At 43.3% G+C, this 26327-nt stretch overlaps 3 protein-coding genes across 4 annotated transcripts; 1 reads left to right on the top strand and 2 right to left on the bottom strand.

The window, feature by feature from the left end:
- The first annotated feature begins 22 nt into the window (after positions 1-22).
- Positions 23-7816, top strand: tcaim (T cell activation inhibitor, mitochondrial). Its single transcript, XM_076148493.1, has 11 exons — positions 23-143; positions 1310-1394; positions 1736-1868; positions 1986-2136; positions 2216-2471; positions 3858-3980; positions 4779-4876; positions 5843-5934; positions 6021-6253; positions 6347-6478; positions 6644-7816. The coding sequence occupies exons 2-11, from the start codon at positions 1360-1362 to the stop codon at positions 6867-6869; spliced, it is 1479 nt and encodes a 492-aa protein (XP_076004608.1). The 5' UTR covers positions 23-143; positions 1310-1359; the 3' UTR covers positions 6870-7816.
- A 102-nt stretch (positions 7817-7918) lies between these two features.
- LOC142999084 (dysbindin-A-like) lies at positions 7919-12763 on the bottom strand. Of its 2 annotated transcripts, none has more exons than XM_076148494.1 (10): positions 12608-12763; positions 12075-12128; positions 11885-11935; positions 11714-11774; positions 11122-11254; positions 10746-10878; positions 10421-10443; positions 9387-9533; positions 8916-9047; positions 7919-8692 (listed from the first exon to the last, which is right to left on the bottom strand). In XM_076148494.1, exons 1-10 carry the CDS (start codon positions 12664-12666, stop codon positions 8460-8462), a joined length of 1026 nt encoding a protein of 341 aa, XP_076004609.1. In that variant the 5' UTR covers positions 12667-12763; the 3' UTR covers positions 7919-8459. The 2 variants fall into 2 exon arrangements, with proteins under 2 accessions (XP_076004609.1, XP_076004610.1); XM_076148495.1 differs by having other exon boundaries at positions 10746-10869.
- A 3758-nt stretch (positions 12764-16521) lies between these two features.
- LOC142999048 (uncharacterized) lies at positions 16522-20505 on the bottom strand. Its single transcript, XM_076148438.1, has 3 exons — positions 20499-20505; positions 19483-19670; positions 16522-18517 (listed from the first exon to the last, which is right to left on the bottom strand). Exons 1-3 carry the CDS (start codon positions 20503-20505, stop codon positions 17351-17353), a joined length of 1362 nt encoding a protein of 453 aa, XP_076004553.1. The 3' UTR covers positions 16522-17350.
- Positions 20506-26327: the final 5822 nt, after the last annotated feature.

Here is a 26327-nt window from a genome sequence, read left to right as displayed (position 1 = left end):
GGCGCCTTTAAGGTGGTTTGCTAACCGCCAATAAATCGACAGCAGTAGAGAGGAACCACAACAAGCTGAAGCGGACAACACGAAGAAAACATGAAGCTTAGTACAGCGGTCCTAGTTGGAAGGACACACAGAATGAGGACAAGGTAATCTCAGTCATTCACGTCATCTTACATTTACATTTGTATTTTGGCTGTGGAATCATATTTGTAGACAGAATCTGACCTGTCAGTTGTTATCTCATGTAGTGTTTAATGTGGGATTTACCCAACACACGCATGCGCATGCACACACACACACACACACACACACACACACACACACACGCACACACACAGTATTATTTGTGCATTTATCTAAATAACGTTGTATTTTAAGCAGAAGTGTGCAAAAATAGTAACATACTATGTATTAACTGGATATAGATTTGCCTGAGATGATGAAAAGATGATTGAACAATTAAATATGAGTTACATAAGTGTATGTTGTTATGCAAAGTTTAATTAAAGACACATGTTTAAGATAACAGTTGTTGGAGCATGGGATGGGACTGTTGTCTCTAGGACTCCCAGCAGAGGACAACTTTCCTGTAGCCATGCAGAGGATTACTGCCCTTACTTACTACAGTTCTGGCCATTGCATCAAACTAGAGAAGATTGGCAGATTTACCCTACAGTTGCTGCCATGGGAGTGTGGTGCATCAATCAAACCTGTGTGTTGTCTTCAATGCTCTGGCATCAAAGTTTTGTTTTTTAGTTTTCTTACAACACACAACATTATATTTTGGTTCTTAAGTGAAATGTTCCCAATAAAGGAAGGGCTTTGGCCTTATTGTATTCAAACCCTCCACCATAATGCCTTCTGCTATTCTGCCCAATAAATTATTGTGCTTTTGTAATAAATGCTTTATTATTATTATTATTATTAATTATTTCTCACTTACGTCACTGCTTCTGTTGAAACATCAGCCAGGTGAAGTGAAGCTGCTCCTAAGCACGACCCAGAATGAATTCCTTTTAAAGAGTCACCGATTGTCCTCTCGTCATCTTTATGAAAAATCAATGTCAAGTCAAGTCAACATTATTTCCATAGCCCAACATCACATACAATGCCTCAAATGGCTTTACAGGCCCACAACATCAGGAATGTCTTGACCCTGCTCAAAGCTCTCTGGGAAGAAGAGAAAAAACTCTTGAAAATATCTTAATGTAGAAGGAAGAAACACTTTATCAGCTTCATTACATCACACGGTACTTCTTGTCAGTTTGGAAGCATGTCTTCTAGCTGAATTGTGTGATGTATTTCCCTACAGGACAGCTGACTGTTCAATTTGATGTTCATCTGTTGAAGAGCAGCAACAGAATGTCTCTCTCCTCCCTGCTGCGTTTCAGTATCAGGTAAGGTGGTGGGGTCAGTCTCTATAGAGGCTTGGATTAACTCATAACGGGTAATATCTCAGAGTTACAAGTCCATGTATGGGTGAACATAGTTCAGAGGAGTTTGTCAGAGAGGCCCTCTGAATTGGGTTATGAGCCAGGGAGGAGCCAGAATATGCCAGCATCATCATGGGTTTGTTCCAGCATGAGGTCATGTGTGAATGGCTGCATCACTGCTATGCTGGGATGTTTTGACACCAGCTTTATCCCAGATCAAGACTAAGTAACAATGATGTGTGTTCAGTGCTGTGGAAGATGAGACATTAAGAAGAGGTAACTGTATTTTTATTTTATCTTTCTAGATTGAAGAGCAAATACATGATCACACATCTTGCCCAGCAGAGGGCGCTCTCAGGTGCAGATGCCATCAATGCACTCAGACCATTTTACTTTGCAGTCCATCCTGACTTCTTTGGTCAATACCCCAAGGAACGGGTATGTCTGTTGTGAATTCACAATATCAAAAATACAAATATACTCTGCGCAACCACTCTACACTACACCACAACACAGAAACATGCTGGATCTGCTAAATTGTCTTTTGTTTTTCAGGAAGTCAATGAAAATTCTTTGAAGAGGCTAAATGGCTATTTGGAAAACCTCCAGAAGCCGAACTCACACTCACTTCAGCCAATGAAGCTCACCTTTTATGTGAGGGACACAAAGGAGAGGAGTGACTTACAGCCTCACGTCCTCACTACAGGTACAAATCCTTTTTGATAACAACTTTCATCTCCTTGACTCCCATTTAAAGAATCTCAAAGTCACTGCCTGTTTCCCAGGGTTCCGCTCAGTGACTTTCACCCTGCATACAAAGGATGTCCTGAGCACAGTAACAGATATCTTGAAGTCCTGCAGCCTGCCAATGGGGCATATGAAGGGACTGAAAGGATGCACAGTGGCATCTAAGAGTGTGTCTGAGGATGGAATGTCTTTCTATAGACCCATCAAATGGGATAAGAGCTACTACACCTTTACCGGCTTCAGAGACCCTGAGCAGGAGCTTGAACAGTCCAAGAGAGTAGAGCCCAGACTCAGGTTAGTGACACTGATGGTTAGGTGTGGATGGGGTTCACTGAGGGTGGATGCAGGGTCCCGCTAAAGTGGAGCAATGTCGTTGGCTCCTTGGAGTGATTAGGGAGGAGGAGGATGCTGGACATGCAGCAGGCAGGACAGGGGACAGGACAGGAAGGACAGGGACCAATCACAAAAACATCCAGACCATTAAATGATGTTAGTAGAAAAGATACTCTATTTTGTCAGATCACATGCAATTCCTCAATGTTACCACACGTAATTTGAAATTCTTCTTGCACCCCCTCTTACATATCACACACACAAAATCATGGTTATAGCAACGGTTGTACAGTTGGGGGTTCGGTGCCTTGCTCATGGGTACCTCGGCAGTGCCCTGGTGGCAAACTTGCCAAACTCTCCAGCTGCCTGTCCACTTTCTTGGTCCATACGGGGACTCGAACTGGCGACCCTCCGGTACCCAGCTGAGTCCCCTATGGCTTGAGCTACTGAGATGAAATTTGTTGAAGCTTTGCCTGTTTCTCTATGTGAAGATTATTTGTTCCCTGTCCATAAAAACAAGGTGTCAATGAAGTGAAGGGTCGATATTGGGAATAATGTTGAAGTGCAAAATGTGTCGCCAAAGTTTGTGCATCAGCAGAATCTGAGCTCTGTTCTTAAGTACAGAATTCTTTTTCCAAGAGAAAGTTAGAATCATTGTTTTGTTTAATATATATATTTACTTTTTTTAAAATCTTAGAGAAAAATGTGACAGTGACAAATGTATCCAGGTAAAAGCAACAATTTGATGTAATTTCTTCTTCTTCTAATGTTTTGACCCCAGATCAGAACAGACTTGCTCTCTGATATGTCTGTTCATGGAGAAAAACAAACAAAGCAACATGTCAGAACGTCTAAGGAGAGATTTGTCTTCATTATGGGCATTACATAAAGCCAGGCCCGCTCAGAGGAAGCTTCTTTTTCATTCTGCTTTACTCTCATCACACCTTTGTTGTACATGTCACTTCATAAAAGGCTTGAAGTTTTCTCCTCCTAAGGTTTAAAGTGATTTCTTTGCAATTATAAGCCACGCGACTAAGAAGACTGGTCAGTTAAGAAGACTTGTGATCCTAGAAGTCCAGTGTGTGGATATATATATATATATATATATATATATAAAGCTCTGGGTCTGTTTATGTCTACCGAGGAATTCTTTATATATAAGCATGAAACTGGTCAATCTGACAAAGGGACACATATTATGGTGTGTTCCCCTAAAGGTGTAGATGGAAATATTGTTGGAAGTTTTCTGTCCATAAAGTTCAGTGAATAATGTTTGTTTAGAATGGAGTTACACAATCACAGATCATCTTACATCCTTCACATTCTTCTTCTTCTTTTCATAACCAGCTCGTGGCTGAGAAACAATGAGCCAGAAGCTGCAAAAAAGCACACTGCTAGTCTTCCTCGCCGAGAAGAGATGAGGAGGCTGAAGAGGGAACTGTGCTTGAAGTTTGCCCTGGCAGATGTCAGGTAAACAGGACAAGACAAACATGCACAACCCGGTCTTCCTCTGAGTCACCTCTGTAACTGTTCAAAGATCAGAGGAAGGCTCTGCATATCACTCAGATCTTCACTCAACACACACATAGTCCTGAACCTGGGATGGGAGACACCTGAGTTATTATTTGTCACTTATTTGATGAAACTTGTGCTGTTATTGTGGTGTCAGTGCAGCTTGCTGTATCCTATCTGCCAGTCAGACAGGATTATCTCATGTTTCCTCCACAAAGCCACATTGATCTTCAGAACAGAAATAGGTGTGACAGGATGGACAGAGAAGCAGATATGTGAGCAGAGGGCACCGGAGTGCTGAGAAGGATTTACTCCATATTTTCCAGTTTCATTCTATATTTTCAGAATTTCAGTGGACATTTCAGAGATCCATTCTATATTGTCCTTCAGCACATGTCAAGTTGCATGTCTCAAGTGATCAATTCTCAGTTTCATCCCATATTCAAGAAGGTTCATTCATTATTCTCAAAACTATTTCTTGCATTGTATAGATATCATAGTTAACTGATGAAGTTAACAGAGGCCATTTCACATTTTTGTATCATTTTATCACATTTTTCACAGTACAATGTACCATGATATATTTAAGATACATCATCTAATAAATACTAAATAAGTTTTGAGACTTTGAAACTCATAGTCGATAGATTTGTTCAGAGTTAGCTTGTAGGAGCCTTGTCTGCAGGACCTGATGAATGAAGTGCCATATGTGATGCTCTAAAGTTAACCCCGTCTCTACCTGGCTGTGCCATGCAGGTGGCAGCGGAGCTGGGGAGTCGCTCATCGATGCTGCCAGCTTCAGAGTCTGAGCCGACTGTCTCAGCAGAACCCCGAGGTCTTAATCAACCTTCAAGGTAAAACCTTTGCACAGCATCAAAACAGTAGAAAGACTTTTGGAAACCTTATGAGTAACAGTTGATCCAAATGACATAACACAGCAGCTGTACTCATTTACATAATCACCACTTCAATGGAACCATTGCAGTTACACATTTTAGCACATGTGGCAGCAGCTTTAATAAATACAACCCACAATTTCAGTCTTACAAGATTAATGAAGGTTGTGTCCAAATACCAGTAACAATGACAAAGTGTTACTAGATCAAATGTGCGCTAAATAAACACAACAAGATGTGTATTGTTGTTGTACTCAGTTGTTGTTGGCCCAACAACTGAGGCCTCTTCAGCTGGTGATGACTATGGCAAGTTCAGTTCAATTCAATTTGATTTATGTAGTGCCAAATCACAACAAAAGTGAACTCAAGGCACTTTTCATAGATCATTTAAATAGACCCAACTTTCCCCCACAACAAGCACTTGGCAACAGCGGCAAGGAAAATTTGGAAAACGGGAAGAAACCTCAGACAGAACTGGGCTCTAGGTGGGCGGCCATCCGCCTTGTGGTTGAGAGAGAGAGCAAGAGGGAGAGAGAGAGGGAGAGGGAGGGAGAGAGAGAGAGAGAGAGAGAGAGAAAGAGAGAGATTGCGTGTGAGAGAGGGAGACGGTTCAGAATACGGATTTTTGCACGTTTACACAATTGTTTTGGGCAATGTCTGTTCCACAAGAACAAGACTAGAAACACCACCAGGACCAGCAGCACCTGTACAACAGGGTATAATTCAGATGTGTGGAAGCAATCAGATCCTTTTCTGTCTTCTTAAGCATGCAGACATCTGTGCTCCTCTGGTTCTGGTCTGCTCACTCTTCAGTCCTGTCCTGTACTCCTAGTTTGAGTCCTTGCTTAGCTTCAAGCTCAATTATAAAATGGAACCATTGAATTGTAGCTCTTACTTTACTTACTTAACTGCTGAACTTTCCAGGACACGTTGTTGTCTTTGCTGACGAGTCAGGAATGAATGCATCGGGACATGTGATGCTGGGTACCATGGATGTTCATCATCAGTGGACAGAAGTAAAGTATTCTAGTTTTATCATCCAGTTTTCTTGTGTTGCCTTGGTGTTTGGGAGTTGAATCCTCTAAATGTGACGTATTTTCAGCTGTTTGAAAGCCTGCCCAGCTTCCACACCCTGCAGCTGCAGGCAGAGTGGCTAAAGCAAAGAATCAGCCTCCTTCTGGGTGGAATCCAAGTCATGCATGTGGAGACATCGGCCCTAGTCCAACCCATCACTGAACACTACAACACCCTCAACACCTTCCACAAAAACATCATGTCGCAAATGCTCCGCGTGCATCCCAGGAGCCTGCAGGGGCTCAGAATGATGCTGGAGAAGTATGAAGGACATTTTCCTTTCTTCTGTAAGTGTGCATGTTTAATGTTTTCCTGTGAGGGTGAAACTCCTTGAATTTGTTGTGTCAATCACAGTGACCAGTCCGCCCTCAGTCTTCACGAGATGGGCCACTTCATTATTCCTGTGAACTGTGACCCTCCTAAGCTGCAGTTCTTCCTGCAGAGCCATGCACTTGAGGCAAGGCAACTTATCCAATCTAAAAACCAGTAAGTACCAACTTAACTCTGCCACAACGGATTTCCTCATGTTCTTCTTTCTCATGTATTATTTCACAACAGGTTATTGCAAAGTTACCATACACTTGAAAAAAAATCCTTATACTTATGTATTCATACTGTTCTCCTGACTTTGTGATCTGTGTGATTGGCTAGGCTGCAAGCAGAAGAGGAGGAGTCGATCAAAGCTTGCATGCAGAGTCTGTCCCTGAGAAAACTCTCCAAGGATCCCAGCATCAGCTCCAGCCAGATGATCCTCTGCTGTAAAAGGCTGTTGGAGCAGCGCTCAACCCTCCTGCAGGGCCTCCACATTCGCATTTCTCACTTCTACTCAGTCATGCAGGATGGAGACCTCTGCATCCCTTGGGACTGGAAGACCTGAACTACGACGGGACTGCCACCTGGCATGAGCACCTGTTAGTCAAGTCTCAGTCGTGCCAAGATCCAAGAGATCTTATCTGAGAACTTTATGGAGCCCAAAGTAGAACTTCAGTGAAAGGAAGTAAGATGTCTCTGTTACGTCACATGACCTGTGTTTGTGTGTGTGTTCCAGCAGTGAGCTCATGATCATTTCACTGTATTCAGCATTTGTCTGTTTCCATGTTTGGACGAGGGTGATTATAAGGTTATTATACTCACACTGTTAGTATGACTTCCTGTTTGTAAAGGTAGTAAAAGTGGTGGGACAACAAGCAAGAGAAGGGACTTCTGCAGGCCAAAATGTGTTGTCAAGTTGTGGTGCATTTGACTGGTTTATATGTGATCAGTTGTAACAGCAGTCACAGTCGGCTTTTGGCATTCTTCTTTCTGAATTTAGTCAAAGGCTCACAAGCGCACTAACCTGACAATCGGTGGACCTATCTCATACCGGGACCTTAAACCACACTTTTCTGAAAATTCTGTATTATATCTCAAATCTCTCACAATTGTCAACTTTTGTCTGCAGGTGTAACTGCACACTGGGAGTTGTATCACATTAAAGTGCTGTTTGATAATAAATTGACTGCAAATTGCTGATTCAAGTTAAATGATCTCACCTGCATCCACTTCTTTGTTTGTTGGTTATCAGGATTAGTTTGGTTTTGGTTAAGAAGGTAGTCTGTGCTCACCCAACCCAAAAAACACACAGCTGTGGAGTCAAGTTAAGATATTTACTTAAAAGATATTTGTTTATTGAGCATTTTCTCACAAACAGCAACTAATAGTGAAAAAAGATGATTGCTATCTAAATGGGATCTGTGGGCTCTAAATATAATGAGAACTAAACAGTTAGAAGTTCCCCATCCCATCTTCCATGGTTGATCTAATGAAGTTGTGTGCACACTCCTCCAATAAGTGCAGACAAGGCTCACAATGAACAAAACCTGGGCCTGACCGGTGCCGGTTTGAGTCACGTGTTTTTAAATCTATTTCATCTTCTTCATGTAGAAGTAATAAAGGTAAGAATACACAACAGATAATAAGACACATTCAGAGGACAAAATGGACAGATTTCTGACAGCAGGCCGACTTCTCTCAGAAAACACACTTCTTCATCTGGAGCTTTGCAGTTTGAAGATTATTTATTTGTCCAAGAAATCATTGTTTCTTTTCAATCCAGATCCCTAGTTATGTGTCCGTCGCGTTTACAATCTGGGATGACACCAAGTATAGAGAGATTTAAATTGCACATTTTTGTCTAAGATACATCTGTTTTGCACATGTATCCAGCTCCAGATGAGAGAGTGTGTGATCCCTCAGTAAGAGAGATAAAACGTTTTTCAGTAACTCTTCCTTTCATCTTCCTTTCGCTTCTTCTGTGTCATTATTTACATGATTTAAACCAGTCATCATCTGGAAATAGAGCACACTTCCCCTGTATTTTATGGTGCCCTGCCACAGACTAGCTTTTTGATTTCCCAAGGAAGGAATGTGAGGAATGGGCACTGTGCCAGTCGATGTGTTGAACACCTTTCTGGGGCCGGATGCCAGGCTAACTGGAGGGCAGGTCCCCCACAGAGTCACTCTCATCCGAGTCTCTCACTGAGCCCACCTCTTGCATGGCAGCCAATGACATGTCAAACTGGACATCTTCCTCATCTAACTGCACCACAGGCTCGTCTCTGGCCTTGCTTGCCGCTTCCTCGTCTTGCTCAGTTGCAGTGACCTGGTCATAGTTCAGTTGGCTACTCAGAGAATCAGGAGAGCAGGACTCAATATCTGGACCTGTTTGGAGAGGACACAAAGAGTTAAAGCCTGGGACGCACTCGGACACTTTTCCACAACTCAGCTGATCTGTGGCTGGTTTGCTGAGATAGGACGAGGGCAGATTCCCGGGAAATATCTTTAAGCAATCTATGCGTGGCACCAGAGGGCAGTTCAGCTAGGAGGATTGGTTTTGCCACTTTTGCAGTTGATCTCTTCTTCAGTGGAAACACTCCCAGCTTACCTGAGGTCAGTGATGAGCCCATGCTGATGCTGTCGTCACCAGCCGAGTTGAGGAAGTCATCCAAAGCCTCCTGGTCTGATACGTTCATAACGGGCACCTGATCTAAAACACACACCTCAGCTCCTGTTTGCTCTACAACACACAATCAAACACACAAAATCAGACCAAGGCTTACAAAAACAAAAGGCATAAGTTACGGTTAGGCAATTGTATTCATTTCATAGCCTGTACGTCAAGACGTCTGGAAGAAAAGGACGAGTACAGGTATAACTTCTGCCTAGAGGTGCGAGGAAATCATAGGTGCAAGTCACAGGCAAGTCTTAACGTCAAGTCTCAAGCAAATCAAGTATATCTGCTTTAAATCGAGCAAGACACAAGTCATCCAAAAGTCCAACTAAAATCCACGTTTCATAATCTGTAGATTAATCATTAAGGTTGCAGCATGTCAGAGCAGTTGTGTGAGTGGCTGACCTCTGTGCTGCAGGTATCCAGTGGAGAGGTACTGCTCCATGTCTTGGTTGAACGCCTCTTCATAGACTTTCTGACGCTCCCTCAGTTTCTGCTGTATGGCGTGCTCCACCTCAGTGACCTTCTGAGAATGCTCACAGTCCAGTTCCACTGCAAACAGAGGGAGAGATCAGTGGACTGTACAGTCAACACCTGCTGATGATTTTTTTTCTTAAACTCGAGAAAATCAAGTACACTATGAGGGATCACACGTTCTATCAGAGATGGCAACCATTTCTCTCTTACTTCACAGATCTATAGGCTATCCCAGACCAATGACTCCTCCCATCTCTCTATCTCTCTCTCTCCTCTTTCCCCCCTTTCTATATAGAAAAATGATCTCCAAAATATCCTACACCTGTATGCACAATGTCATGAACAATGTCGGCTTCAATAAAAACAAATTGCAAAAAAAAAGAAAAAAGAAAACCTGAACACCAAACAGTTTTTTTTTTTTGAATTTTTTTTCTGTTATTTTTTTCTCTCTTCTCTTCTTTTCTCCACCACAACCTATGATGTCAAACAGTGCCTACACTGCTGTTTGACATCATCCTGTTAAAACTGTACCTATGAGATCATAGCATGAACTGATGCCATCCTGAACTCTGCCTCCACACTACCGGGCCATGTTCTCACAACTTTCAGCAGCCGTGGCTTCCTGCTGTTTCTGCTTCAATTCACTTGTTCTCATATTGCCTCAGGGTCTCAGTTCTCCCTTCGGCTCTCTGCGAAAAAGTTAAACAACAACAATAACAATAATTATACAACCTTCTCTCCTTTTCTCTCTCTCCTTTTTGCCCCTCTTTCTGTATAAAAAAACATTATGTCCCAGGATAAGCAGGTAAAAGGTGGATGGATGGACGACTATGTACCAAACCAATAGATCAACTCAGTGGAAACTGGGAGTCCACAGAACAGAAGGACAACATAGTGGAAACAGCTGTGAAGTGTGTGTTTGTGTTATTGGTATTTGTGTGTGCGAAGACAGTACTGCTCACCTTTAAGAGCCTCTAGCTCCTTCCTGTTAAAACAAGAACAAGGGTTACACTTCTGTCCAATAGTGTTTCCACATTAAGCCGTCACCCTGTCAATTGGTCTCCATGGAAACACCCGTTTGGTTGAGTAGGAGAGTTCATTTTCATTGCTGTGGCAAATATGATGGTGATAACACAGTAGTAGAGCTTAGTTACCACTCAGAGCAGTCATTTCTAAACTGAAGCCTTACATATCAACAGCATTGACAGTATTATCCGACACAGAACAGCAAGAACCCTTAAAGGAACACACAGCCCTGTAGATTTGGACCTGTACATGGTGTCTTACCTTTTCTGTTTCTTAAATAGCTCCAGCTGTTTGAGATGATGTTGTTGGAATCTTTGCTGCTCACACTGACTGCACAACGTTTCCAGGTAAACCAGTTTGCTCTCCATTTCCTCAAAGTCTCCCTCTAAATGGGCTTCACACACACACACACACACACACACACACACACACACACACACACACACACACACACACACACGGAGAAAGAGACATAAACGAAAAGATTAGAAGGTGTCTGAGCTAAATTTTGTTGTGTTTGACTTCACTTTCTTGTGTGATTGACATAATAGGTGATCCATAAGTAATGAAGCAGTCATTGTAACCATATTACTCCTTGTTGCTGCAGACTGGCGTTATAAGAATGAACGTTCCATACCTATACTCGTGGTGATAGCATCAAGTTCAGCGATAAACCCCGGCAGGGCCTGCAGATGTTCCTGTAGCTGTGTGAGCGCTGATCTCCTCTTCTCCCAATGAAGAGAGAACATCACCATGTCTCCATCCACTGCCTGCAAAACAGACAACACCCTTCATGTAGAAACTATGTGGGCTAATAAAGTGGGAATAAAGTAGGGCTAGGATTTGTATTGATGCAGCTTTTGTAAACTGCATTGGTCTGCACATGTGGCCTGAGGTGACCTCTGGGTCCATCAAAATGAGATGAAAGGCCGTCAATATCAAAATGACACAGTAGAGTTCAAACAGAACTCTGTTTTGCTTCACTGTGACCATGGCGATGCATCCTGTTCCACTGTGGTACTTCCCAAACAGGAGCGGTAGGGCACAGGGCTTTGTCTGAAGGCTTTATTTGTATGGTTAGCTCAATAAAATCGATCTGTATGCACTGAATTGTTGATTGCGTATGGATCAGTATCAGAGAGACGTGATGTAACTAATCCTACTGACAAATATATACCCAGTGTCAGTGAGAGGTGAGAGGTTAGAGGTTAGAGGGTCACTGGTCCTACCTCTGCTGCCAGAGCGCACTCTTTAGTTCTTTTATGGAGCAGAAACCAACTCTCCTCATATCTACACACACACAGGAGATAAATAAACATCAGCATGCATCCTCTGGACATCTCATAGGTGTAAACATTCAGTCATTGTGTGATATAGTGAGTATGTGTACGGTTGGTTACCTGCTGAGAAGCTGCAATCCACCGCTGAAGTGAGGGAGACTGTCTTGAAGCCTAAACGACAAAGGGAACATGATGTCATGGGTCACAACTGTTTTCGTTGTTGGTGAAGCACAAGCAAAGCACAACAGTAGGTCTGACTTCATCTCCCTGCAGAGCTCTTAACAAAAAGGCTGTTTCTTCAATAATTCACCTGGGTCTCCTCTTGATTTTGGGGTCTTTTGATTTGTCCCCTAAAGTCTTGAAACTGAAAGAAAGAGAGAAAGAAAAAGACGATAATTCTTCCGCCTGTAGTTTTCCCCACGGAGCAGACATTTGATCAGGCGGATGCACCACTTTACATTTTCAAACTGGCATTCCTTTACATATGAATTCCAATTATAATGTCTTTATCCACCGCTAGGAGCCAAAGTCCTCATTTTCTTTGATTGTCTTGTCGAGTACAAACATGTTCTGCTTTTGTGGGACCCGTGGTTGAGCACATACAGGTACCCAAGACAAAAACACAATATATCAATATAACAGTGTAGCATCAGTTCACAGTATAACAGTCATATATACACACACACACAAAGCTTTGCTCGCGTAACTATCAGGTGACAGAGAGCACTGTGTGAACATTGTGACATCACATGACCGTCAGCTGATAGCAATAACAAAGAGAGCGAGAGAGAGACAGAGCTGCTTTGCTAGTAGCAGCTAGCATAACTGAATAAAACAACAAACCCCGCAGTGAAGTCCTGCTGCACCGTCTGAAGTCTCTCTCTCAGCTGCTCAAACATCATCCTGCCCGCCCGGCCGGAACAAGAACAAGAACAACCTCCGCTCTGCCGTCGACGCTCCGCACTTGGTGACAGTCTGTCAAATGTTTCCGTCTTCTTCTTCTTCCTCTTCTTGGTGATGTGCGGCGGGTGACAAATAACGAAATTCTTGCATTACCGCCACCACCTGGTAAAAGCGTGTATCGGAATTTTATTTGAATACTGCGCAGCATCAAGGACGCAAATAAAGCACAAAAAAAAAAAAGGCGAATAGCGGCTGAAGTGAAGAGCTGATCCAGAATACCAGGAGATGAACTCTAGTTAGGCAAACATATAAGTGTCCTATATAAATGGATGTGGATAGATAGGTAGGTAGGTATAGGTATTGCCTGGATTATCACCAACCTGGCCACCAGGTTTCAGGAAAGTTTGTTCATAACTTCTTGATGAATCCGGCAAACAAAGAAGAATGCATGACCTTTTGATGTACAAAAAATGATTTCCCACGGCACACTTGACGATCTCTCACGCACACCGGTTGAAAAACACTGCTGTAGGCTATCAAAAACAGGTGAATGGGAATGTAACTGAGTTCTCTGTCTGTGTGTGTGTTTACAAATCTGTTTGAGGCCTAAGAAGAATCCATGCATCCATCCATCCATCCATCCATCCATCCATCCATTCATTCTCAATAGTCTCTTATCCTTTCAGGGTGGTGGGGATGCTGGAGCCTATCCCATTTCACTGATTTGACTCAGGGTATACTCAGCAATGTTGTATATTGTGTAAATATATATACATCCTGTACATACATATAAGAATGTATGTCTGTATGCAGAATGTATTGTATATAGAATAACAATTCTATATACATTCTCACTTATTAAGCAAAATGTCATTCAAACTTTATCTGATCTGATCTGATTTGTTATAGTCCTGTTAGTACTCATGTACACATATCACACCTGGGACACAAACACTTGCATTATACACCAACACTTTGAGTTTGTATTACACAAATGCATTAAAATTAAAAAAAGGGTTCAATGAATTTGATTTGTGAACAATGAAGTGTTAATGCTGAAGTATTGCTTATCTCTAGCACAAATGGACCCATTGAGACTGTTCTCAGCATGTCATGCTCATTTTATGGCAGCGTATGCACACTTAACACAGCACAGAAACAGTCACGGAATGAAGCCTCATATCATGTAACATGTTTTATGATTTAACACTGAAGGAAATTCAGCCAACACAACCACCTCATGAAGTGATCTAGAGGATAAGACAAGCTTGGAAAGGAGGGATGTGGGATCAATGCCAGAAAAACAATGAACAGCAAAGAAAAAAGTTCAGTGTTTCCACATTTTTCTTTAGCACAAAGCTGTTTGGTACATGCTGTTGTCTCTGTTTACACATCACACACTGCTACTGAGCAGACTGTGAAGCTAATACAAAAATGCACATCCATAACATCGTCACCATGTTATGAAAGTTGATTTATGTTCACTTTTAAGAGGGCCATCTTTGTTCAATGGAGGGCAGAAGACACAGAACAAAGAATGAGCTTTCATTTAACATTAAGCATAATTAAACAGATTCATCAATATTTCAATAAGTGAGCATGAGTAAATGCAGGCTTAACAGCAATAAAGGCTCCTGTGAGCAGTAATGAATGTGATGTAAGCATGCTTTGTTAATGGAAATCAATGGTTTCAGAAAGAAACTCAAAGCCATTATGTTGACCTGTTTACATGAATCCATGAGCTCATTTTGATTCATGCAACTGTTATCACTCCACCACAGGATAATAGCACCAATGTCTGCTGACAAAGTTTCCTGCCATCTAACTTCTGTCTACTATATATTCTCCTAATGTCCATAGTAAGTGTGGGCATTTTACATGCAAAGATGATTAAATGGGAGTAACAATTACATCATAAGAAACCCTTTCAAATTGACAACGGCTTCCTGTGAGTCAGGTCGCAGAATTCAATGCATATTTTTAAGAAATACGTGCATTTACCTGCGATGCTGCATCATTTCCCATTTTACCAAAATTGTGTGAATCGGAGAAACTCATTCCTCACAAGCAGACAGCTACGTTTGCGGCTGCTGGTGAGGCTCAGTCACCCTGAGCCCCTTACAGCTGTAGAAATTCAAATCTAAATAACGCAGAAGTGGTGATGTATTGTTTACAATGTAAAACAGGTGAAGAAATCATGTTTGTTTAGTTGTTGTCGATGTTGTTAAATGTTGTAATTTCCAGATCCAGTTAAATGTGTTCGTCTACACTAGACGTAAGCTGATGATTGGAATGTTGGGTGTCAGTAATTGTAATGCCTAGTGACACAAAAGATTAAGGTGGTTCTGTTTATTAATTGTTTGTTTGTCATGTAGATCTATTTAAACTGTGAATATAACAAAAAAATTCAGCAACACACTGCAAATTCCGGAAATTGCTGTAGCAGATTCCATGATTTTGATCCCAAACATCACCAAAACAAATGGCATGGAACCATCTGATGAAAGCTTCTTCTAAAAAGGAGATTCTAAATATGACCCAGCTAAACTGGCATCAAACAAAAAAAATTTGCTTTGATAATACAAACTCTGCAGATGTCTGAAAATAAATCAAAGATATCCAACTGCTACAACTGAACATCCCGACATCATGTTTAACATCGACGATGACAGCTACAGCAACACGCACCCAAAGCCACTGACTAAACAGCATCATGTATCCATGCTTCATCATCTTCAACACTGGGGAAGGCCTGTTTGATTCTTTGTGTTTGTGTGGCTGTTAGTTGATTGGTTGAAAAATCGACTAGGGCTAGAAGTGCTGATTCATTTATTCATTCATTCATTCTCTAAATAGTTTCCACAGGTTCACTGAGATGCCATCTTATTTGCCCTCTGGCATTACAACCAGCTGATGCTTAAGGCAGCAGCTGTATGAACATCTGTACTGTACATGTCTGCTCAGTAATACAGCACCAACAGAGCAAGTAGACAAAGCTGAGTTCCAATGTTGAGGCACCACCAACTAAATACTCTACATCAGTTCCAATGGCTATCAGTAAGGTTAGATCTATTATTACACCTTACACCTGCATTCTGGATTCTGAGAGGGGGCTGAAAAACCAACTGGCTGCCAAGTCACTGTCAGAATCTGTCCCAAAGAAATGTGTATCCAATAGTCTCTGATTGGCCAAACAGAGCATCTGATCACAACAATCTGACTGTGCCCATTTAATTAAATGAATCATGGCAAACGTGGCAAGCAGGAGATTTGGAAGCGACACGCTGTCCAGGTCACTGTCTTAAATCAGACACAGGCTTTACTTCCTCCGACAGCAGCGGAAATTCAAGGTCCTGTCTCTCATTCTAAAGACATCCTGTGGCAGTGGATTGTCCCGACAGGCAGCATCACCGTACAGAACTGCTCCACCAGTGACGCAGCGGCCAGCAGAGTGGTACGTTTCAGCTGATCACACCGCCAGAAAAACCTCTTCCCATCCTGCAGGACACCGACACCAGGTGGGGGAGGATGAGAGCCCATAATATCATGAAAGACACTTCACAAGCCAACAATGGACTGCTAAGACAGGCAGGTGCATCTGAAGAGGAGTTTCTATCCTCTGGCCATCCGAATCCTCAACACACACACACACACAAAACTTCCCCACACACGAAACACTGCACTTTCTCCTCTGTCCTCCTCTGCCTCTGTCACTTGTACACCATGTCACTTTAGCTGCACATACTGGTCACACTGGGAAACTCTGGGAGCTGGTAAGATTCATATGTATATATAGTTTTTAATCTAACTTTAAGATTTGTGGATACATAGACGGTTTCATCTTTTGTGCTATCAATTTTATTTTCATTTAATCTCTCTGTACTTGTTATTGATCAGTGCATCTCCTTCATTTCACTGCACATTTTCCTTTGTATCTCTTTGCTTGTGACAAACAAAGAACCTTGATCCTCTAACCAACACTTGTAATGAAAATGTGTTTACACCAGAAGAAGCACAATACACCATCTCGTCATAGTAACATGATACGGGTGTAACTTTAGTGCAGGTGGTGGTAAAAATGTATGCTGAACCATGGCTCACTTAGGGAGTAGACCTAACTAACCAAACTACTGAAGATGTTTGGTTCAAAGACCTGGTCTTAACTCTTCTCATGTACATTTCAGCAGAATGAAACCTGGGAGATGCTTTAAACTAGATTTGGCTCACATGTATCAATATCAATAAATGCGATAGATAAGCCCACTCTGCTCCGCCTCTCATCACCCGACTGTCCACACACACCCACAAACACAGACACGCGCACACAGTGCACTGGGACTCCTTCTAGTTTTTAAATAGACTTGCAGCATTGTTTACATCCTCTCTTGAAATGTGGAATTCTAAAGCAGAATACAGGTTTCCTTTGCTAATTTAAGTTCATTCAGCTTTGACATCAGAGGAAGCAGTAAACTACATAAGCTCATCATGATTCTGAATTACTGGGTGTTGCGTGGGCCAGCGCTCACTAGGACCTATTGTAGGGATCCAGATGTGTTCTCAGGGAAGCTTTGGGATGGAGCTTCAGGTACCGACTGTGGTGCTTCTTCATGTTGTGTTCATGAAGCCCAATATCAACCTTTAATGAATGTCTGTATAATAGAGTCAATGCATGAATGGTGTCTTCTAGTGCTTATGAAGGTTTCTGGGGCTGCTCCTGGTCTTAATGGCAGAGGTAATAGGCTTCATCTGGGTAAGGGCCTTTGCTGATCCTTTGGAAGTGTGGAAATAGTGTATGACAGGTGCATTGTTCTTAGTTTTGTCCACAGGAATGCCCTTGAAAGAGTCCTTGGCAGCAACATTTGATTTATGGACTGAGTAACTGCTGGCTGGAGAATCTTTATGAACACCCTTAGCAGTGTGCTTGGCAGAGATCCTGGCTGGCAGCTCAGTGTCTATGTACAGGGATGCAATGGAGTTGATAGCAGCTTTAGTTGTGGTCCTTGCAGTCATTACTCTGGGAACAGCATGATCAACCATAGGCCTGTTCACCATTTTGGAGATTCTAGATGATGTTGGCTGAGTTCTCTTCACCATTTTTCCTCTCACAGGTCTGAATATGACTTCACCAACACGACTAATGCTGTTACTGTAGCTGAGCCTTCCATCTGAAAGCTCGACCACATTCTTTACCTCGTCATGTATCGCCTCACTGACGGGACTGTCCCTCTCCCCTCTCATCTTTGAAACTTGGCTGCCTCTCCCCTGTCTATGTTCTCTTTCATGATTCATTTTGTCTCCAGTGATTTGACTCATATTGCTTACGTAGGATCTCACTTCTTCCTCACAGTTAGCCTCTTTTTGCGACACTTCACATTTGCTCCCCAGTGGGACATCTCCATCATAGCATTGCAGCGTCCTATAGTTTTTGGATGTACCGTCTACAGGAACCTGGTTGGTTGAGACAGGGCTTGTGTCGGGTGGGAGGCCTCTCCTCCTTCTGGACAGCCTCAGGACACCAGGCTGCCCACTCAGCTGCCTGATGATGGAGCCAGTATTCAATGGGATTTGAGATGGGGTCCTGCTTGAATGTCTTCCTGATTTCTGGAGAGTACTGAGGGTGCTAGGGTTGCTATGCTTGTTAGAGACTGCTTGGTGGTTACGAGGTAGGTGATGATTGCAAGGCAGCTGGTGGTTGCTCTGTCGAGGGAGATGTTGGTTGCTGGTTCCCTGGGTTTTACTTTGGGGACCTTTTCTAGGTTGGCGGCTATTGCTCAGTCTTGAGCAGGGTTTGGAGGATTGTCTGGGGCTAACCTTTAACCGAGGGACTGATCTGACAGAGGACTTCCCAACCTGCAAGACAAAGGCTTCAGTATAACTCATAGTGTACATGATGAGACATCTACATGTGTAATTCTGCCTCGTATCTTTTGATCTGTAAGGTACAGACTAATGGGACATAAGGAGGAAACAAGTACGGTTTACAAATCACAATTAGTTCACCCTTTTTATTAAATCTGTGTGCATGAGCTAGACTAATCAAAACATTCTCTCAAGGTGTTCAACTCTTGTGCCAAAGATCACCTCTTCACTAGTTAGTGATGTTTGCTTTCTACAGGCCTGTGAGATTCATTCATTGGTTTCAGTTATGAGGGCATTGTAGCTACTCCTGCATTAGGGGCACCCTTATAGGTAAAAGACTCTGATTCTGTGGTTGACTGAACTACACCGGTATTGAATATATGGTTACATTGAAGAAGCAATTGACTCTGCAAATGATCGATTGCAAAGTTAAGGATGATGTCATGGTTAGATTGACAGAATGTTTAATTCATCTCTTCCCCACAAAGTATACAAATTGTCTAAATTGTGGGCCGAAGACTAATTTCCTCCTTATGTCTGTTGCCAGGTTACATCATGATCAATTACCTTCACAAAGTGAATGCCAGGGAACAATTGCAACAGAGACATGGGCTTTTATATTGGGTCTAAATTCTAACAAACCAAAACTCACTCCAAGATGAATCAGTCCAGAAAAGACTTCATGGCCCTGGAATGATGGCCACTTGATATCACATTATTCAACACTAGCTTCCCAGGTGCCCAGTTTCAGCCCATAGTAAGACTTTGACATTCTATAGAACACCTGTGCGTGTGTGTTCTTGTCTGGATTTGTAACTATCAGAAAGCTGTAACTACTTCTTTCACTATCAATAAAAGTGAGCTTGTCTTGTAGCCATAAAGGCCAGAATCACTGCACTCATTATGTGTCCTCTGGTACATGAAGTGATCTCAACCCTTCCATAAAAGGTTCTGACCTGTATGGAGAGTTGGCAAGGCCTCACCCGGCGTCTCTCAGCTTCCTCTCTCCTCCCAACCTCCAACACGTGTTTCTGTTGTGCTGCTCTCATCTCCTGCTGCTTTCTCCTCTGTGCCCTGGGGGACAGGGGACAGAAGGAGCTGACCGATCCAGATGCAGACCCTCCAGTCCTGGACAAACCTGCTGCTTCAGGAGAGCAAGACAGACAGACAGAAGTAATATTGGTTAAAGTAAGACTTTTGTAAAGACACACACACACTAGAAGCCGAGTACAAAACAATTAATATAAAACCCTTTGAACTGAGCAGTGTTAGGACGCAGCCCGCACGGACAGAGAAGACCAGGAAACAGAGCTGGAAGTCGGCTCTACTCTTCACAAGGCTCAAATCACTGTCTGTCACCGAAACTCAAAACTTTCTTTGGTTTAAAGCTCCATATTATGCCTAAGATTAGCAAAGTAATATAGTATAGCACAGTGCAGTTTAGTATAGTAACGTACAGTATAGTCTAGTATTGTATAGTATAGCATCATATAGTATAGTACAATATAGTGAAATACAGTATAGTACACTAGTATAGTATAGGACAGTACAGTTTAATATAGTATAGTACAGTACAATATAGTATAGCACAGAACAGTATAGTACACTATAGTATAGTATAGGACAGAACAATGCAGTACAGTATAATATAGTACAGTACAGTTTGTACAGTATAGTATAGTTATATGTAAAAACAAAGGAAACAGGAGTCACAGGAGACTCACTGATACACAATGAGGATCCCACTGCTTAAACCAAATCCAGTCCCAGTGTGTACTACTGTGTGTCTACCTACTGTACACACAATACACCAACTCCGTGTGTGTATGTCTGTGCTGTCACAATCTCTGTCTGTTGTGTTTGTGTTTAATAGAATGGAGTTCCTTAGAGCCCTGGCACAAGGCGAATTAGTCCTTAATTCATGCAGAAAGAGACAGAAAGCAGGCAGGCAGATTGACAGGTTGGTGATTACCTGTCATTCTGCTGGCTTTGGACTTTCTGTTCCCCTCAGCTGTAGTCCTGTGTAAGGTGGAAAGGCAGGAAGTGAGACGCTGGGTGCCAGCTGGCTCCTGCTCTTGGCCACCCTCTAAGAAGGTCATGTTGCTAGGCAATGCTGCTGAACCTAAGAAAAAATTGGAAATTAATATATGACATGGCATGTATGTGTTTGTATGTATGTGTGTGCAGCTACATTGAGCTCTTCAGTGAAATAAGTGAACTAGTGCACCCATGACCTTGCTCGTGACCTTTGGGCCGCCGCGAATGTAATGTGTCGACTCTGACAAGTACGGACATTTTGAATTGGAGGAGATGCAAAATTTATGCAGTTACATATGACAGGCAGTAGAAGTCAGTCAAATACACCCAACAAAAACATCAACGCTTGTCAATTCCAAAGATGTGATTGACTTCAAAGGTAATAAATGTTAATCAGTCAACGGAAAGTGATCCATTAAGAACTGATCATGTGATGCCATGAAACTATCCACCAATTTGCTTCATGCATCTCCTTTGCATTGAATTGATCAGATTGTTGATTGCAGCACGTGGAATTACCTCCCACTTCTCTTCAGTAGCTGTACCCAGTTGTTAGATATCGGTGGAACTGGAACACTGTGGTACGAGCCGGTCCGCAGCATCCCCGACATGTTTAATGGGTCACATGTCTGGGGAGTATGTAGGCCATGGAAGGAGACATTTTCAGCTTTGAGGAATTGTGTGCAGATCCTTGAACATGGAGCTGTGGATTATCATGCTGAAATGTGAGGTGACAGCAAAGGGCCTCAGGATGGTATCACCATATCTCTGTGTATTCAAATGCACTCGAGTTCACTCCCCATAGGATACGCCTGCACACACCCTAACCCCACCACCACGGCTGCTTTGTTCACCACTTTGTCATCTGCAAACTGCTCAATCGCAAACAGCACACATTGGGGGTTATGAGCATTTCATCTCTTGGCGATTTAGTAAGTTTGCCCACTGACAAAAACAAATGAACGGCCTACCATTTGTTTTATTTAGGTCTATTTTAACACTGTAACACTGACAGAATACCAAAAACAATCCAGAAAATTGATTTGCATTGGATTGAGGGAAACGAGTCTTTGATCCCCTACCATCAGTAAAACCTCTGGCTCCCACAGACCGGATATGTAGGTTACACCCGTCCACAGCAATAGTCAATCAGATTCCAACCATGGGAAAGACCAAAGAGCTGTCTAAGGAAGTCAGGGACAAGATTGTAGACCTGCACGAGGCTGGAAGACCTTTGGCAAGCAGCTTGGTGAGAAGGAGACAACTTTTGGTGCAATTATTTGAAAATGGAAGAAGCACAACATAACCATCAATGGCCCTCGGTCTGAGGGGGTCCATGCAAGTTCTCGCCTCACCAAACACTGATGATGAGGAGAAAGGTGAGGGATCGGCCCAGAACTACACGGCAGGAGCTTGTTGATGATGTCAAGGCAGCTGGGACCACAGTCACCAAGGAGACCATTGTGAAAGGACACGCAGACAGTCTCCACTCATTCTCATTTCAAAGCAGGTCTAAGTACATTTTCTTCATATTGAAATGTGCAGCTGGACTCTGCACGTGTAGCTTACCTCTTAAACACAGGAAAGAGAGGAAATCTTCAGTCTTGGGTCGCCGCCTGCTCAGACAGGTGACCATGGCCAAGTTGTGGGTGTGGTTAAATTGCTCTGATGCCATCAACAATGATGATGGAGAGTTGAGCGGTGACTGGGCGAACTTCCTCTGTGCTTGCACCCTTGGCCTGCAAATGCATGAAGTAGATATGTTTTGCAATCGTTTGCATAATTTGCAATATTATTTCATGACTGTGATAAAAACACAGTCACACAATAATCAACACATCAACACATCAACTCTCCATTCCTCTCTCTCACCTCTTACAGGCAGGATCGTCCTTCTCATGGCGAGTGTTCACCAGGCAGCGTGATGGGCGTGGCTGTAGGGAGCGGCTCCACCTCCGGCTGGCTGACAGGAGAGACGTGCGGCGGTTGATGCCATTCAGCAGGGCTCCTTTAGAGATGAGTCATGTTACTGACATTGAAAACTCATATCCTCATCTATACATTGATATTAAATTTGGAATACTACATTTAAAGATCTGGTCATCACATGCAGTGAGCACACACTGATCAGAAGAGTGAAGTGATGCACTGACCGTCGAGGCTGCTGGGCGCCTGTGACCTCAGGGTCCTGGTGGGGCCGGCTGTGGGAGCTGCGTGTGTGTGTGGACACAGGGAGCCATGTTGTGCTGTCTCTGTTGTACTTTCAGTGTATTTGGAGTTTTGAAGTAAAAGTGTGTTGTGCGTTTTGTGTGAGCGAAGTGTTCTACACGACACAGACATGTTCTGGAATGTGTTTGCGTGTTCTCGTATGTGTACATGCTCTAACCTGTGTGTAATTCTTCTGCATATATGTGATTGTGTTTGCATCGTGTGAGTACATTTCTGTCTGGGTGTTGGTGAGTGTGTGTCCTGAGACTTCTGTTTATGATTGCGCAGTTGTCTGGAGATGTGTTGTGCACCGTGTGTGTTTTTCTGTGTGTGCGTGCTTGGTAGCCTGCGGATTTGACTCAGTTGAGGTGTGTGCACGTTCTGTGCTGTGTTCTTGATCTTCTGTGTAGACGTATTAGATGGTGTTCGTATGTTACGGCCAACTGAAACAGAGTTCTTTGCTGTGCGTGGGTGTGTGTGCGCTCGTGTGTGCATGTGTGAGTGTTTGTGTGCAGCACGGTGCGCATCTCTGAATTCTTTGAGAGACAGGAAGAGGACTTTGCGGACTACACGTTCTTCGCACCAAGGCATCCCATCACTAATGTCCTGCAGACACACACACACACACACAGACATGGATCCTTTTAATGCCAAAACAATGCTGTCATTCAAACATTACAATCAATCAATCAGAACACAAAATTATCTTCCACAGCCCATAGAAATTATCACGCTGCAACTAAAGTGAAAAGGCCGGTGTGGCACGCTTTAATGGAGCAGCACCTCCAGCAGGGGGAGGGACTTGTTGAGTTTGGACAGTAACTACTCCCCTTATTAAGTAAAAAGGTTTTTTTGCTGAATAAAAGCAGCCTGGAATAGAAATTCAGTTCACTTACATATTTCTTCTTGATGATATTGCGTTTGGGTCGGTCCATACTCATCTTGGCCACGTTCCAATCAGAAGCATGTTAATGAAGAAGCCTGTTCTTCTTTGTTTCAGGTATGGAAACAACGCCTCCACCCTCTGACCTGAAACACACCAGGCAGAAAGGAAACATGTCATGTTAATATGAAGGACATGTCTCTGTCTAAATCAGATTCTTAAAGGTGAATAAAGAAGGTGAATATTTCTTAAAGCTGGGTGTCAGATAGGACGGGTCAGGCATCAGTGCAGTGTAGCAGAGGGATGGAACCATCTGTGTCCACTCTGATGGAGAGGGGAGGGGGGGGGGCAGTAGGGGGCGCTTCCATTACCAGTTTACTTATTTTATAAATAAACTGGATTCAACCATAAATTGCTTAATATAGGCCGTGTGCACCTCAATACCAGAGTAATCCTCAGTATGAATCACACACACATGAAGGTTACATCATCCAGATTATGAGAGGCAAAGATCACCTTTGTTGCGTTTGTTGTGAATGACATTTAAATATATAGACATCATTTCAAAACATCCAGTTTGAATCAATTGACATGTTTTACAAACTGCAAGCAGAGAAGGGCAGGCAGGCAGACAGACAGATAGACAGGCAGAGACAGAGACAGACAGGCAGGAACACAGACAACAAATACAAACGTACAGGAGAGGCACACACACGTTGCCACTTAACAGTAGTGTGTCACAGTCTAAGGCATATTCCAACTGCACTCTTATCCATGTGGCCTCCATTCAACAAAGCTTTCCCCCGGCATGTGTTGTGCCTGAGTGTGATGAGGAGGAGGCCGCTGCTCTGAATCATCAGATCATCACCTTCATCATCACGACGTGACGACCTAAGTTTGCTCCGTTAATTCATCTTTCTAATCACTTCCAGGCGTAGGACACACTCATGCAGGACTAACAGCCCGTCACACCGGAGCAGCAGAACAATAAGAGGTGATGTCACTATTCTCTCTCTCTGGTAACGGTTCCGTTCACTCTGCACCACCAGCATCAGCGCGTCAGCCAGGATGTTCTGCACATACATAGCGTACCGAACATCACACACACACACACACACATCATGAAGCCAATCCAACACAATGAGCGTCTCACAACACTGACCAACGAGCCCCATGCAGCACGGTTACCGGCCTGCAGCCACAGCACGCACGCACACACACACACACGCACACTCGCATCAAGGCACACGCCAGCACTCCAGCAGAACGGCACTCGCTAGTAATATCAACACTTACACCCTGATCGGTCCCGGTCTGCCGTTCTTCCCGCTGTTAACCCGCTCGACGCTTGTCGGCGCGCTGCTGACACCGCAGACTGGTCAGAGCAGGAGGACCGCGGTCACGTGAGCTGCGTCTGGATTCACTGGCACGCTTAATACGGTCATTACGGTCATTACGGTCACTACGGTCACTACGGCCAGAGCTCCCAGCGGACAGAGCGAGGGCAGCGTCCTCAGGTACGACTGACTCAAGTGCGCCGCGAGAAAGACTCCGTGGGTTCCTTCATACTCCTGAATGGTGCCGCGACGGCGACACGCCTCCCACAGCCTGCACAGCACCAAACCCCCACAATGCATTTGGAGAATCATTAACCCTTTCCGCGGTTCATTAGGCGCCTCAGTCCCTTGGTATTACGTAACCGCAGCACATGGTGCACGGAGGCCACTTGGAGCTGGACCTCCAGGTGTCTTAAGAGTTCTACTGCTCTTTATAAAGCATCTCTTCAGACCTTACACGAACATGTAGATAATATAGAAATATACATATGTGTGTGTTTGTGTAGACACCTACCTTGCTCAACTTCTTCACCTTCTTCTTCAGTGGTAAGCGGCTGGTTTGACCTGTATTTCTGCCACCTAACCATGGATGTGTTTCCTTGTACCAAACGCATAACTGCAATGCATTGTGGGCCATATACACCTCTGGAGTGACTGCTCTGGACTCGTTCCCTCAGACCTCAGAGGGTCGACCTCACCAAGTTCAACCCATTTCAGACAAATGGAATGACACTTACTGTGTAATAGCAAGTCAACAAGGTTGTGTTGAATGAGGAATGGAACGCAGCAGCCTCTTAGTCCCAAAGGAAGTTGAGGGACGAGGAATATGGAGACCAATCCCATTACATCATCCCACCTTTAGTGTCACAGATCAGTGTGTGGACTGATGCCCTTTGATTTGGTGCCAGGACAAATGTTTATTTTGTGCCATTTTTCCAGATTGATTGAATATTATTGTTAAATATAGTTTCTCTCTGATGTGATGACAACACAGAGTATTGAATTCATGTCACAAATGTTTGTTGTTGTGATCAGTCACATGGATATATCTGCATGTTGACAATAAAAAGATCATGTTGGATTCCTACATACAGTATCGGCTTCAAAAAATCCATTTCTTACAGCATGATGTCAATAAAGGACAATCAAACCAGCTAAACATCAACACATGGGACTTATTGTGTTTGATACACACATTCTGCTGCATGTTTTCAGTTGAGTGTGGTATTCATGTAGATGACCAGAGCTACAGCAAGCTCATTCAAGTACACATCTGCAATTTTGGAAATGCCTGTCAGGAAAGTAAAACAAAACAAACACAAAATGGCCTCTTGGT

This window comes from Genypterus blacodes, unplaced genomic scaffold (genome assembly GCF_046128005.1).
Source record: "Genypterus blacodes isolate CSIRO-AG114 ecotype Tasmania unplaced genomic scaffold, CSIRO-AGI_Gbla_v1 ptg000040l_1, whole genome shotgun sequence".
Classification (NCBI taxonomy): Eukaryota; Metazoa; Chordata; class Actinopteri; order Ophidiiformes; family Ophidiidae; genus Genypterus; species Genypterus blacodes.
Note: the sequence above shows the minus strand (reverse complement) of the source record. Positions and strands in the feature narration are given on the sequence as shown.

What these genes read in the sequence shown, in the direction of transcription:
- tcaim (XM_076148493.1), top strand. Translation starts at nt 1,360, where the DNA reads ATGTCTCTCTCCTCCCTGCTGCGTTTCAGTATCAG. An exon ending in GTCAATACCCCAAGGAACGG is followed by an intron (nt 1,869 to 1,985) that starts GTATGTCTGTTG and finishes TTTGTTTTTCAG; the next exon opens with GAAGTCAATGAAAATTCTTT. An exon ending in TTCATCATCAGTGGACAGAA is followed by an intron (nt 5,935 to 6,020) that starts GTAAAGTATTCT and finishes ACGTATTTTCAG; the next exon opens with CTGTTTGAAAGCCTGCCCAG.
- LOC142999084 (XM_076148494.1), bottom strand. Translation starts at nt 12,666, where the DNA reads ATGATGTTTGAGCAGCTGAGAGAGAGACTTCAGACGGTGCAGCAGGAC. An exon ending in CAGCAGGACTTCACTGCGGG is followed by an intron (nt 12,129 to 12,607) that starts GTTTGTTGTTTT and finishes TCTTTCTTTCAG; the next exon opens with TTTCAAGACTTTAGGGGACA. An exon ending in AGTGCGCTCTGGCAGCAGAG is followed by an intron (nt 11,255 to 11,713) that starts GTAGGACCAGTG and finishes TCTGTTTTGCAG; the next exon opens with GCAGTGGATGGAGACATGGT.
- LOC142999048 (XM_076148438.1), bottom strand. An exon ending in CTTGCCAACTCTCCATACAG is followed by an intron (nt 18,518 to 19,482) that starts GTCAGAACCTTT and finishes TTTGTCTTGCAG; the next exon opens with GTTGGGAAGTCCTCTGTCAG.